Source organism: Pseudopipra pipra, chromosome 8 (genome assembly GCF_036250125.1).
Source record: "Pseudopipra pipra isolate bDixPip1 chromosome 8, bDixPip1.hap1, whole genome shotgun sequence".
Classification (NCBI taxonomy): domain Eukaryota; kingdom Metazoa; phylum Chordata; class Aves; order Passeriformes; family Pipridae; genus Pseudopipra; species Pseudopipra pipra.
The window spans coordinates 36,418,130-36,431,653 of NC_087556.1; the positions used below are offsets into that span (position 1 = coordinate 36,418,130).

A 13,524-nucleotide genomic window follows, 5' to 3' on the forward strand; every position below is an offset into this window, starting at 1 on the left:
ATTTTCTAAATTTTATACCTAAATATATTGGTAATGTCCCTTTAAAAAAGGGACATACTGAGAGAATCCTACACCCATCAGTTAATATCAAAATACTTTTATTTTTTTTGTTTGTTTTTGTTTTTTTTTTTAAATTTCTAAAGTTCTTGTGCTTTTATACCCAACACACCTTTATATTTGCATTCTCAGCTAAACAAGTAGAAAGGGACACCTGAGTTTAAGATTAAAGCACAAAGGCTTTGGCAGATTCTCTGAAAATGTTACTTAATGCATGTAACCTTATTTTACTGGAACCAAGGTTTTCGTGGACTCTCACATACTCTCTGAGTACATTCTGAGAAAGAAAGTAAATACTTAATGATAAAAACCCCAAAATCTGCTCTGAGAAGTCTAGAGTTTCCTTTTTCCTTTTAGTCAAGGAGCACTTGTTTGATAAATGGGACACTTTCAGAGAGCTTTCAAGAGGCTGCACACCCCAGCGGAGGCGGAGGCTCAGCAGCAGATTACCAGGAGATAATGGGGCAAGCCAAATGAGAAAACATGATGAAGCAGCAGAAAATTTACATGCTGGTTTGCTTCTTCCTTCTGCACTAATAAAACCAGGGCTTCTGTGTTTGTTTCCAAGTGCTGCCCTGTGAGCACGTGTGGCTGGATGTGCCCACGTGCCCACGACCTGCCCAGCCCTGTGCTCCCAGGGGAGTGGGCTGGCAGCTGATGATGGGCTGCAACAGCAGCACTGGGGAAACAGCCTCTGCAGCCCCTTACTGCATTAAATGCATCAGGCCCCTCTAAAACAACTTAAAGTCATTGGGGAGTCAGAATGGTGTACCCACTTTGGCCCCTACTGAGACCACGCCAGTGCCAGCTGAGCTGAGCTGAGTGTCACCTTCTGTGGTGTCTGTCACTCAATAGCCAAAGACACATGACCTTCCAGCGTGGTATTAACTGCCATGGGGAGCTCAGATGTGACCAAAACCTCCCTTGTATTGTGGCTGCACACAAGAGGTGGTGCTTCAGCAGAGCCCGTGGCTGGCTGGCTGTGTGCATCCTGGACTTTCAGATGCCTGAAGCTTTCCCTGGTGGTAGGGAATTGTCTTCAATTTTCTTCTGATTTTGTAGTGCAGAGGCACTGATAGATCACACTCCAGATTCTTCACCTGTGCTGGAGGCAGGCTGGAGGTTTTGTAAAGTACTGAACACAGTTTCAAAGACTCCTTTCTGTTGCTCTCGCTGACCCAGTGTTGTCTGGCCCAGACATGAGACTGGCCCAGAAAACAGCCCAAATGAGGTTACCAATGAACACCAGGCAAAATATTTTATTATTTAAGGTGAGCTCCTTTTGATATTGGCTTATGGGACAGAATAGTCTGGTCATGCCCGTAGTTAGAAGGATTAACCCCTATCACATGCCACAAAAATGCTTGTAGTACAAATATGCTGAAAGAATTGTGCTTTGTGCTGGTAAACCAAACCCAAACCCACACGAGCAAAATGCATGTCCTGTGTTAGAGGATACACATCCCACCCACCCTGCTGCCCTTGGGGCCTGGTTGGGGCACTGCTTTGTGTGCCTGGCTGAGGAGACAGAGCACCCAGAGTACCTGGCCCAGGGAACGTGGCTCTGCAGGGCTGTCTCACCTCTCTGTTCCCAGGGGCCAAATTCTGAGCTGTTCTCATATGCAGGAACTGAGTGGCACAGACCTTGAGATAATCCTGTTTAATAATTTATGAGGGAGGAACGTGTCAGGACTTGGAAGAGAAAGGTGATGGGACATGCACAGCACAGGTATGGAGTGAACCTTAAGCTCTGAGCTTAAAAAGAGCTTGTGGACAAAAGGCCACAAGTTTTATGGGCGCCTAGGTGAGGCTGGTCATGTTAATTATAGCAAATTACTGCACTCAGGGCCCTCACACCAGGCACAGATGATGGTGGGAATGTGGCCACTAATGGGGAAGTTGGAAAAATTTCAGTGGATACACTGCTGTGGTCGTTGTGCTCTTAATGTCTCACTGGTGATGGAGTTCAGGCAGAGAAAGGGGAGCTGGTTTGAAAATATATTTTCATTTTAAACAGCTTCACACAGTTCTGGGTTCTGTTCTGTTTATAAGGCTGGGGAGGAGGAACACAGCCTCACTGCAGGACAGAAGCAGGGATGCACTTGAACCTTTTGTAAAACTTTCCCATTTACCCTAAATATAAATTATTGAGCTACATATGCACCCAGGGGTAGCACAGAGCAGCCCGTGGTGTGACTCTTCTGTTCATTTCAGGAGAATATGATCTGATTTGACTATGCATTTTTGTATTTTTTGTGGGTTTGACTATGTGTTTTGTTGTGGCCTGCAAAGCAGCTGTATGTCCAGCACAGGACAGACATCCCTGGAGTGCCTGTGCTTTGATCAGCAGCTTACACTTACCCTGCTGTTCCCTGCCTGGGTGGCAGCTGTGTGCTTCTCTTCTGCACCAAAGGCACTGTGCTGGCACCCAGCAAAGCACACTCCTGCTGTCTTGGTGGGGGGTAGTTGGGATTTCCTTTGCTCCAAGTAGAGTTTCTCCCTGTGGAGGATGGCAGGGATTGTTCCTTTTCAGGCAGCTGGTTTCTGCCTGTGCTGTGAGTAACACCTTCTGAACTCTCAGAAATCAATACAGCTGGTAAAATGCATTAACAGAATTTTTTTCCCAAGGAATTATCACATAAGCTGTGGTACTTTTTATTTGGGATTTTTTGTTTTCCTTTTTTTTTTTTTTTTTTAATTTTTTCCTAGGGAGAGACCAACCAAGACATCAGAATATAATGAGACACACTGTATATAGTCTGTGTTTGCAGAGGGTATATAGCCAAGAAACACTAAGGGTGGTCTCTCCACACCACTGGCACATTTTCAAGAAAATTTTACACTAACCAGTTTGCCCTAAGTGGTAATTTCTGTTGGAAGGGATGTGTCACAAATTGCCAGGCTGCAGAGGGACTACTAGTTCTCTGTGCTTGAGCAAGTCATCGATTGTCAAAATGTGTCTCAAAAATAACAAGCACCTAAGCCTCCTTTTTGGTTTATCTGCTCTCTGCCAGCACTCTGCAAGGGGCTGTCTTATTTGCCATTGAAAGAGCTGTGTTTCATGCTCCTCCTGACAGACTGCTATTTAAGGCTCTGCTTAGCATTCATCTTTCTTTCTTGTTGGAATTATTTTATTTGGTATTTAGAACCAGAGCTATAAATCTGAAAAGCGTTTTACATGCTGTGTTAGGGCTTGATTGAAATCCCATTGAAATCAATGAAAGCTTTCCTGCTGACTTCAATGGACTGGGCGCTTGGGAAATACGGAAAAATGGTCTGTTTTGAAATAAGAAGAGTTGTATCCATGCCATAATGTTTATTACCAATAGCAGGAAGTAAACCCAAACATGTTATGTATGTCTTTTACCAACATGCCTCGTATATCATTTATCTGCTACTTACGTACACCCAGCTGAGACACAGAGTGCAGAAACAGCTGCACTAATAATACCCAATAACTCTACTTTATAAGCACAAATGTGTGAGAAAAACAAAATCCCCTTGTCTGATAGATATAAATGTTCATGTGAAGTTGAAATGACATCCAGCAGAATCAAGTGTCACAACCTGCTTCTTGAGAACCTAGAAGGAAAAGCCTCCTTGTAGCCTCATTTCTGCAAATTTCTGTGTAGAAAATATGGCTCACACTTTCCATGGATGGGTACTATCAGGAAATCTTGATCTTCCCTTTTAATTTGTAGCAAAGCTTGTGGCTGTGACCTGGTTATCAAAAGTGCTGCGCCAAAGGAAAAAAATAGAAAACAAAAGATGAAGACATAACAAACGCTTCGAAGGCTTGTCTGGGTAATTACCTACAGATCCAGGAAGCTGAAATGAAAGTGTGACATCTGCATGTTACTTTGTTGCCGGAATTTCTCCAGTCTGCTGACGAGCAACTTACAATAGAGACAAGTCTCAGATCTCCAGGGATGTTATGGAGACGTGAGGATCCTCAGGTCTTGTCAGAAGTGCATTTTTAAGTGGTATTCTCAGCTAATAGTGGAAATAATTATAGTTCTGCTATTGCAAAATGTAATTTTGCCAAGGCGGTATTTAAAGCCTGAGTCAAATTTTCACATGCTGACGAGGAAAAAAGGAAACAATGCTGAGAAGTCTCCACAGTGCCTGCAAAAACAAGTGCTGCTTCAATGATGAACCGTTTGATAGTGCCTTTATCAGCGTGCAGTCATATTTTAAATAGCGTGAGCCAGAAATGACTGTTGCAGCTTGTCATTTGCCTTATGGGAGGCAAGAAAGAGCTGCTTGTTTGATTTGTAAGATGAGCTGGCTTGTTGCACAAGGCAACGGAGGAGACTCTGCAGAAATGCCTGGTGAAGTATTTCCTAAGCTTTTTTGGATTCCTGCCACAAGGAAGTGCAGTGAGTGCAGTCACAGTGCAAGGAATGTTGTGAAAAGGGATTAGAAAGGCAACATACCTTTAAAGATCATGGGGGAAAAAAAAGAAAAACAAACAAACAAAACCCCAACCCAAACCAGAGACCTCAGCTGGTCAGCAAATTACAGAGATGGTAACAAAAATAGGTCTGTGCAACAGGAGAGCATGAAACAGAAAAGAAGAAATTCTAGAATTCTAGAACTGAAAAATGCTGGGTTGGTCTTACTTTTCCACTGGTTTTAGATGTTCATATAAGCACTTTTGAAATTAGTAAAACAAAGATAAATTTATGCTGATAAAGGTAAGTTTCTGATTCCTCCTCAGGTCACAGTGTTTTTAAATAGTGGCAAAGTCTGAGTGGGAGCAGATGAGCAGGAGGGTACAGTGGAGTTGCTCCGAGTGTTGACAACACAAACATTTCTTTCTCGAAGCGGTGAAGTTACACAAACTTCATTTCTTTGTGATTATCAGACAATCCCAACACTTACTTAAGGTAAAAATTGTTTTGCTGCTTTAGCTTTCCAAGTTTAATATCCATTATAGATGACTCTACTGACACTTGCATTATATTGCACATCCCCCTCAGTAAATGCAAAGGTGCAGCAGAAGTGAACAAAAGTGTCCTGTCTGTTCTTTTTCTAGCTGTGGTTAAGGTGTAGACAGAAATAAATCAACAGCCAAAGCAGGTGTGTTGAATATGCTGAGCCCACAATCTGAGATCTATGAGTGATGTGCCAAATCAGCTCTTGGACTCTTGAGACAAAACTGTGACTCACTGGTGTTTACCCAGATGGAAACTGGAGAAGACTCTCTATTGGTTTGAACAGACCACTGATGTTCACAGCGTGATCTTCACATCTAAGAAAAACGCTGTTCAGGTAAAATCTGTGTGAAAAAACCCCCGTGCAATAGGGACAAACTGTTTCAATCACTTGTTTTTATCAAAGCAACTCGAGACAGTTCCACAGTGCTGGGAAGTCAGCGGCATCTTCTGCTTGTATCAACCAGGACAATTTTGTTTCATGCTAAAGTGCAAGTTGGTGTTTCAGCTTGGAAAACAAATGGCACACTTTTCACTTTTTATGAGACATTTTGGAAAGAAACCACCTCTGATTTTATCTACACTTTTCATTTTTTTTTTTTTTGTTTACTTGCCAATAAAGAGCAAAAAACCCCACAGAGTGGAAATTTATTTTCAGTAAAATCCCACTATTCATTTCCGTTCTTCTGTCATAGCACCCAGGTACAAATGAAGATAACACCCAAAGTAAGTATAAATTGAAGACAACTGGACAATATTATCATGGAATCATAGAATGTTATGGGGTTGGAAGGGACCTTAGAGATCATTTAGTCCCAACTCCTGCCATGGGCAGAGACACCTTCCACTAGACCAAGTTGCTCAGAGTCCCATCCAACCTTGAACACTTCCAGGGATGGGACATCCACAGCCTCCTTGGGCAACCTGTAAAGAATTTCTGCCCAATATCTAACCTAATATCTAACCTCCCTGACACCTAACCCATTTCAGTTTATACCCATCACTCCTTGTCCTGTCAGCACAGTTCCTGACGAAGAGTATATTAAAAAACACTTTTTAAGGGTTCCATTGTTTGTTGCAGGACGAGTGGGTTCGTACATTATCGGTGCAGGCTTTTCCCCTATTTAACAGGGGAATGGAAGCACCGTAAGGGAGCAGCTGCGTGTGCGGGCACTTCACAGAACGGCTTTGGCTACAAGGGACCTTAAAGACCGTTCGGTTCCAACATCCAGCCAAGGCAGGGACACCTCCCAGTGTCCCGGGTTGCTCAGGAAGAGGAGGAAGGGCGGTGCAAAATCCCTTTTCCAGCGGTGCCTTTGGCCTCCGCCGGGCGCCGCCAGGGGGCGCTGTCGGCCCGGGGCCCAGCGCTGCCGTCGGGGCAGAGCGCGGAGCAGAGCGCGGGCCCTGCCGGAGCGGCCGCGCTCCAGGGGAAACCCCCCGGGGAAAACTCCCTGGCGTCGAGGAACCGGCAAACGCGAACCCCCGGCGGGGAGGAGGCAGGGACGGACCCCGCTCCGGCCGCGCCTCCTCCATCGCCCCGCCCCCTCCATCGCCCCGCCCCGGTGGACTACATCCCCCAGCGTGCCCCGCGGCGCGCCGCGCGGCGTTCCCGCCGTATTCCGCGCTTCGCGAAGTGTCGCGCGGCGCGGCCGGAGCTGGGCTGGGGCCCGGGCCGAGCCCGGCGGGGCTGAGGCGGCGGCCGTGGGGACGGGCATGGGCGGCGGGCGCTGACCCCGCCCCGCCATGGACGAGGACGGCATGAAGGAGGACGGCATGAAGGAGGAGGAGGAGGACGGCGGCGAGGCCATGATGGACGACCAGAACCACAACAACTGGGGCGCGGGCGTCTACGGGCGGTACCTGCTGGAGGAGCGGCTGCTGCCGCCGGCGGCGGGGCCGCCGCGCCCCGCGGGGCCCGAGCACAACGGCGGGGGGCTGCGGGGCTGCGAGCCGGCGGGCACGGCCGGCAGGGCGGGCGCGGCCGGGGCCATCGCCGCCATCAACATCAGCGCCTCCACGTCCAAGTTCCGTGAGTGACCCGCTGCCCCTCTGCCCCTCTGCCCCTCTGCCCCTCTGCCCCTCTGCCCCTCTGCCCCTCTGCCCCTCTGCCCCTCTGCCCCTCTGCCCCGCTGCCCCGCTGCCCCGCTGCCCCGGCTCTGCCCTACCCCTGCGCGTGTCTCGCCCCGAGAGCCTTCTCGAAGCGAAATCAGATGGGTTAAGGCGCCTTGGAAGGAGAAAATAACGCTTCTTGCACGCACCCCAACTTCTCCTACCTTGCTGTCACGGTAGAGCTGGGCAGGGTTTGGCACTGTTGCTTTTCCTGAAGCTTTTTGTCTTTGCTTTTCCTGAAGCTTTTTCTTTCTGTCTGAAAAACCCCGAGGTGAATTGGAGACCTGTTTGTGTGCAGAGCCCGTGGAAGGGCTGTTCTGCCCTGGTGAGCAAGGACTCCTGCCTTGCTTGCTTCATGATGCAGAGGCTGTCTCGGACAGGTTATCCTTCCTGTCTTTCAAAGGGACCAAATCCAGTTCACCTTCCTTGAGACTTTGTTGGGACTGAGAGCTAAAATGGGTCTGTACAGGCCTGGTGAAAACAACTGAGTGTTAATTTACACCCCCCAGAATAGAATCACAGACTGGTTTGGGTTGGAAGGGGACCTTGAAGTTCATGTGCCTCCAACCCCCTGCCGTGGACAGGGACACCTTCCACTAGAGCAGGTTGCTTGGACCTCCATCCAGCCTGGCCTTGAACACCTCCAGGGACAGGGTTCCTAAACATCCTTTGCATGTAGCTTTTAGTAGGAATGGCAAACTTTTCCCTTGTTTTGCTGAGCTAAGGTTGAGGGAAAGGAAGATTTTTTTTGCTGTACTTTTCAGTTCTGCTTTTCTTTCCATAAGTCACCTCTGTGGGCAAAATGGGCCCTGTTTTCTAATGGACTATTGGAAAACTTGGATTTGGGTGGTTAGAAGTATTCTTAACTGTTTAATTGCTATGATAAAACTTTGCTGGGAAGCACAATTCTCTTCCTTTGTCCTGCCTGCTTTCCCCAGTGCTCGCTCACCTGTCAGGCTGATCAGGAGCTTGAAGTTCAGGCTTCTGGATCCCTGCTCCTCTGGCAGCCTGGCTCTCGTGGCTCTAGGCACATGGCCAAGCCTGACTCCTTTGAAGCTGGGGCTCCCTGGCACTCTGTGTGCCTTGCTTGTCAGGCTCCAGGTACTTGGGTGGCTTCTGAACACCTGAGAGCGTTCAGCCTCGCTGACCCAGGCTCTTGAATTCCCAATCCAGAAATTTAGAATCTTAGTTTTTCCTTCTGTTTCAGAATGAAAAGGGTTTTCAAGCTGGATCTCCACCCAGATGGGAAGGTGACTTTCCAGCTAATCCACAGTTTATGTCTGAGGGGGAGAAGAAGCTGCGGAGCATGATTTTGCTTAGGGTGTGGTTTTGGAGTTCTCCAGCACTGGTATCCCAACACAGTATCTTACTGATGTTAAGTATTGGTTTAAAGAAAAATAATTCTCTTGCACAGTACAAAGTTGTCAAATTTATGTTGTTTGGAATTTTGTGTTTTGGATAGTTGTGATGAGGCGTGTAAGTGAACAGAACAAGTCTAGTGAAGTAGTATTGACTGAGGAGGTACAGGATTTGAGTTGGGATGCTTCCTGTTCTCATCCTGGCTCTGACAGAGGATCCCTTAATATCCTCTGTTTAATTTTCACATGTAGAAAAAAAGGAGAAGGGTTACTTTGGATGTAAATGTACGATGCATGTGCTGGATCCTCTCCTGCTGCTCTGTCTCAGTTGTGGCAGAATGGGTACAGAAGCTGATTGTCAGTCTTAGGCTTGATGAAAACCTTCTCTGTTCTCTGCTGCACAAGGAAGTTCTGCAGGTGAATGAGCAAGGACTTGTGCCTTGCTTGCTTCATGATGCAGAGACTGTCTTGGACAGGTCATCCTTCATGTCTTCCAAAGGGTCAAATCCAGTTCACCTTCCCTGAGATTGTGGTGAGACTGAGAGCTAAAATCAGATAGAATAGTGCACAGTTCGTGTAATAGCTTTCCTTCTAGTTAAAGCAACTTAAGAAAATCTTCAGTGTTGTGCTAAACTTATAACTAAATATTTACAGTTGATCAGCTTCAGTTGTATTTACAGATTTATAAAACTGTAATGTTATGAAAAGTATTTTACAAGGGCCACGAGGGAGAAGAGTAAGAACTTTAAATACTTTAAGAAAAACTCTTCCATAGTAGTAATTGCAGCGTAACTCATTGTTGTGAAAAGTGAAGAGTTTTCTTCTTGTTTCTTACATCCTTTTAAAGCAAGGATAGTTATGTCATCAATGCCAGTCTAGTGCCAGTCCTGTTTAGGACAGGCACATGTGGCTCTGTGCACTGGCACATCCCTGAAATCTCTTGCCTTCCCTGCACATAACACCGTGCAGTGAGTGTGTGTATTCCTGCCTATGCAAATGGGCTGATGAAGAGAAAGTTCCTTTTTCTAACCAGTCTTATTGCAGGCTGAGAAACACGTTATAAAAATAGAACAGAATTGAAAGCAACCACGGGGCAGACTCCTGAACTCGCTAATGTGTGCTGGGATGTGTCAGGCAGGGGGGAGAGCAAAATCTAGTGTGTAAGCGTGAGCATGAGGGCTGAGAAGAAGGAAGGCACTGAGCCACAGTCTGCAGATTAGCCTTAGACATCTGCCTGAAGAGTCTGCACACTTTGACAAAATATTTCAGGGTTTTAGGGTGCGCTGCTAATAAAGCAGAAAAGTTTCCTATGTGTCACTTTGAAATGCGGCTTCTGAAAGATGCTCAGCTGCTTATTTCCTTTTTATTGGCAGAATAAATGACAGGTAATTGTCAGACTGATGTCTGCACACTTGGCAGTAGGTCAGATTAGCCATCCTGCTCTGTCCCCTTGCTTTTTAACTATAGATAAGGGTGTTTTTTATATGTGACCAGAGTAAGTGTGTTGAGTGGTTTTTCGGCTTGTCTCACCTAAGTCAGTTATTTTTGTTCTAAAATTAATGTTCTGTTCTTCACATCCTGTGCCATTACTGTTTCAGTATCTCTTTTGAGCTGTGTGTAAAGTGTTATTATCAATTTCAAGGGGATATATACCTGCTCTTAGGGTCTGTTTGTTTGTTTGTTTTTTAATCTTAGTGGCTTTTGCCATTCTTGAAGTTGATATCAAAGAATTTGGTAGCTTGGAGCAGGCTGTGTTTCACTTATGGCTATGATACTGATATATCTAGGTTATGATAGGAAGCTCATGCATATTCTTTTTTACTTAAATGGTTTCACTGCTGCATTTGACTTAAACACTTTTTCTTTTGAACTTTTTTATATATGGAAAAGCAGCAGTTGCTGCTCAAGCTTTACTTGTGAAGTCTTTTATTCTCTGGAAAATACTGACTTCCTTTCTGTTTTATCAGGCTGATTTCTCTCCCACCCCCACCCCAAACTTGCTGCCCTTGGATAAAATAGTGCATTGTAGCATGTTTGGTTACAGAATATCAGTATCACTTCCCAGAAACCAACGAAATTTCAACAAAATGAAAGTAATCTTTCCTTGTGATTTGGGAACAGAAGCTGTTGGGCAACTCCTTTTACATCTCGAGTACCTAATGCAGGGATAAGCATTTAAGCATGGCATCCTAAAAAGATGGGAAAGTAAAAAAAAGCAAAAAAGGCTGATGCAGCCTGTCGTTTCTTGCTGAGGATCCTCTATGATTCCTTCCTTCCTGGTCTTGAACTTGTTCTGGCAGAGTTTGTAGTCAGAGGGTCCTATTTTAAGCCATCCTTCACTTTTTTTTTTTTTGTGTAAGCACTGCCAGGAAAAGGGGACTTCACTGACTGGTGACAGTTATTAAAATTTTAAAATAATTTGTTTTCTGGATTGGAAGAATAAAAGTAGTGATTGTTCAGTGGGTAGTCTTGGACTTTTAGCTATATAAATATTGTGGTTGGCTCAGTTTCAGAACTGAAGTGTGGAAATTGAATTACATAGTACTTGTAAGAGACTTTTGAATGAGTGAAGCTTTTCTAGGATTTATCTGAAATTCACTGTGAATTTATCAGTATTTTCTATGCAAGTCTCCCAGGGCTGTTCATAAAAGTGTTTTGTCCTTTACCTGTGCAGCATGTCTAATGGGCAGGCCTTCCTGTCTGCAGCTTCTTTCTTTGTCCATACTGTAAAAAAAAAAAAAAAAAAAAAAGTTAACATCTCAACAGCCTTAAAAATGATTTTTCAGTGTTCTGAATTCTTACGTGACTGCTTTCTTTCAAATCAGTAGGGCTCATTTAATATGTTAAACCACATTAACATGGATGTGATTATACATGGAAATCCTAAATCAAGACTAGGTCTGTTAACTGGTTTGCCTGTATTTTCTTAGAATTGTTCTTCACAGTGCTGCCAAAAGTGATTTACCCAGCTCCTTTCAACCCCCTGTGAAAATACAAATTCAGAAATCTTGCTCCTCAAAGCCAGCAGTGAATCTACATTTACACAACCCTAGCAAAAACCTTTCTTTTCAGTGTGGTGTCTAAACTAGATTGTGTGGGGTGAGAAGCATCTTTATTCTCTCTTCCATATAGCCCAGACTCACCTGTGGAGTTCAACTGAAGGCCTGATTTGAGGTTTCCTGGGCTGGGTAGTTTTGCTGTGCAGTAAGTGCTGTGCTCTGGGTTGCTGAGGGAGTTTGGAGTGAGTGCTGGGAAGCTGTGCTGGTGTGACAAGCCAGCAAGGCAGTCCTGGGAGATGGCCCTGAACACAAGGTGTTTGACCTGTTGGAACTGAGCCTTGGGGGGTTAGTTCAGAAATCCTCCCTGGAAAGACAGAGATTGAACCCCTTCTGTGGCTGTGAAGGCACACGGAGTCACTTGGGCAAGAAGGTGCAGTTGGGAAGCCAGGAGGAAGATCAGGGGATGATGGGGAATGCTAATCCAAACACCTCCTGGTTTTCCCTGTGTTGATTCTTATCTGCAAAAGGAGTATTACCGTGCCTGCTAGAGGGGAACTCTAATAGGGATTCAAAAAAGTTGCCTGGAAGCCTAACTGCAGTTGAAGGGAGAGGGAATTGCATCAGCTTTTAGAGCAGGGAATCTGCTGGTCCCACCAGAGACTTGGGAAATGAATCAATCTGCTGGGAAGGAGGATTTAAAAAACTGCCAGTCTTGGCCAAAGCTTATTCTTCTGTGTGTGAGGACCCTGTGCTAATTTTTGATTGTGGACTTCTACAAAGTTGCATAATTTATTAATTCGAGCTATTCTTTTAACATAAATAAATAAATAAATATTACGTTGTTGTTGTTGTTGTCATGGTAGAAATCCCAGAAATTTGTTTTTTCCTGCTACTCGAGCCCCAGAGAAATATCCAAGCACTGATTTGGCAAGTTTTCTGATTTTACTTTATTTTCTGTAAATAAAAAGGTTCAAATTCAAGCCTGGGCTTGAGTTTTAGATGAGGTTCTCTTAGTGGAAGTGAGCTGTTCCCAGTTTTTTTGGCCAGCATATTGGTGTGATCCGAAATTGCAGAGCATTCACTTGCTTCTAATCTTTTAGATGAAGTTACTAAATACAGTTTTGTCTCTTTTCTTGCAGTGATGAATGTTATAACAATTGAAGACTATAAGAGCACATATTGGCCAAAGTTGGACAGTGCCATAGATCAGCTTTTAACTCAGAGTCCTGGTGACTACATCCCTATTTCCTATGAACAAATATACAGGTAAGGAGATATTTTAAGTGCTGTGTTACTTTTTTTTTCTTCTTTAAAGTGAAATGTTTGTTTTATCTTGCAACCTATGCATATGTCTTACTTTGTATCCTCGAGGAGGAAATCAGGAAGGTTATGTGAAATAAAATATTGTTAAATGATCAGAATGAATGACTAATAAATACATAACTTGTCGTCCCATGTTAACAGGAATAAGTACTAAAGAATTAAAATGCATCAGTGCTTGGAGCACTAACATTGCAATGAGCTCCACCACAGCTGCTTAGTGTAGTATAATAAGAAATGTATCAAAGACTTAACACCCCTTCCTTCAGAGGGGATTTGCTTCCAAATCACACCACTGCTCCAAACCAAAGTGCTAAATGTGTTAGAGACCTGGCAGTGTCTGCAGAGATTTACTGAAATGGAGATTTTTGTTCTGTAGGTATTGGTAAATATTCAGGGTATTGGTAAATAGGATGGAAAAGTGTATTCAGTGTGTTGGTAAACAGGATGGAAACTAGGTGGCTGCTGCTGCATTTACTGGCCAAGGTGCTGTTAAAACCACTGGCCCTTGCCAGCAGCACAGCTATAGTAGCACTGCTGTGCTGGTTTTCTTTAGCACAGTGTTGCACTCTATGAAATAATGCTGCCAGCTCAGTCACTGACTGCCCTTCTTAGAGCCTTTCACCTCTGTCTCGTGCCCATTTGCTCTCAGCCACTTTGCCTCTGTGGTTTGAAACTTTGGATTAGGGAACCAGATAAAAGAAAGGCAAGTGTTCAGTCTTTCCTCTTAGTTCCACTTGAAAA

The 13,524-nt window shown here is 44.8% G+C and overlaps 1 protein-coding gene across 3 annotated transcripts in view; it reads left to right on the forward strand.

The window, feature by feature from the left end:
- Nucleotides 1–6,619: 6,619 nt before the first annotated feature.
- The window catches only part of CACUL1 (CDK2 associated cullin domain 1), a 47,454-nt gene continuing 40,549 nt past the window's right edge, over nucleotides 6,620–13,524 (forward strand). For 2 of the 3 annotated variants that reach the window (XR_010432408.1, XM_064663670.1), the window contains exons 1-2: nucleotides 6,621–7,023; nucleotides 12,600–12,726. Coding sequence is in view for 2 of the 3 variants with exons in the window: in XM_064663670.1 (XP_064519740.1) it covers nucleotides 6,738–7,023; nucleotides 12,600–12,726 (413 nt within the window). In the remaining variant the exon portion in view is untranslated. Of the gene's footprint in view, nucleotides 7,024–12,599; nucleotides 12,727–13,524 lie in introns of all 3 variants that reach the window. The other variant, XM_064663671.1, reaches the window with a different exon arrangement.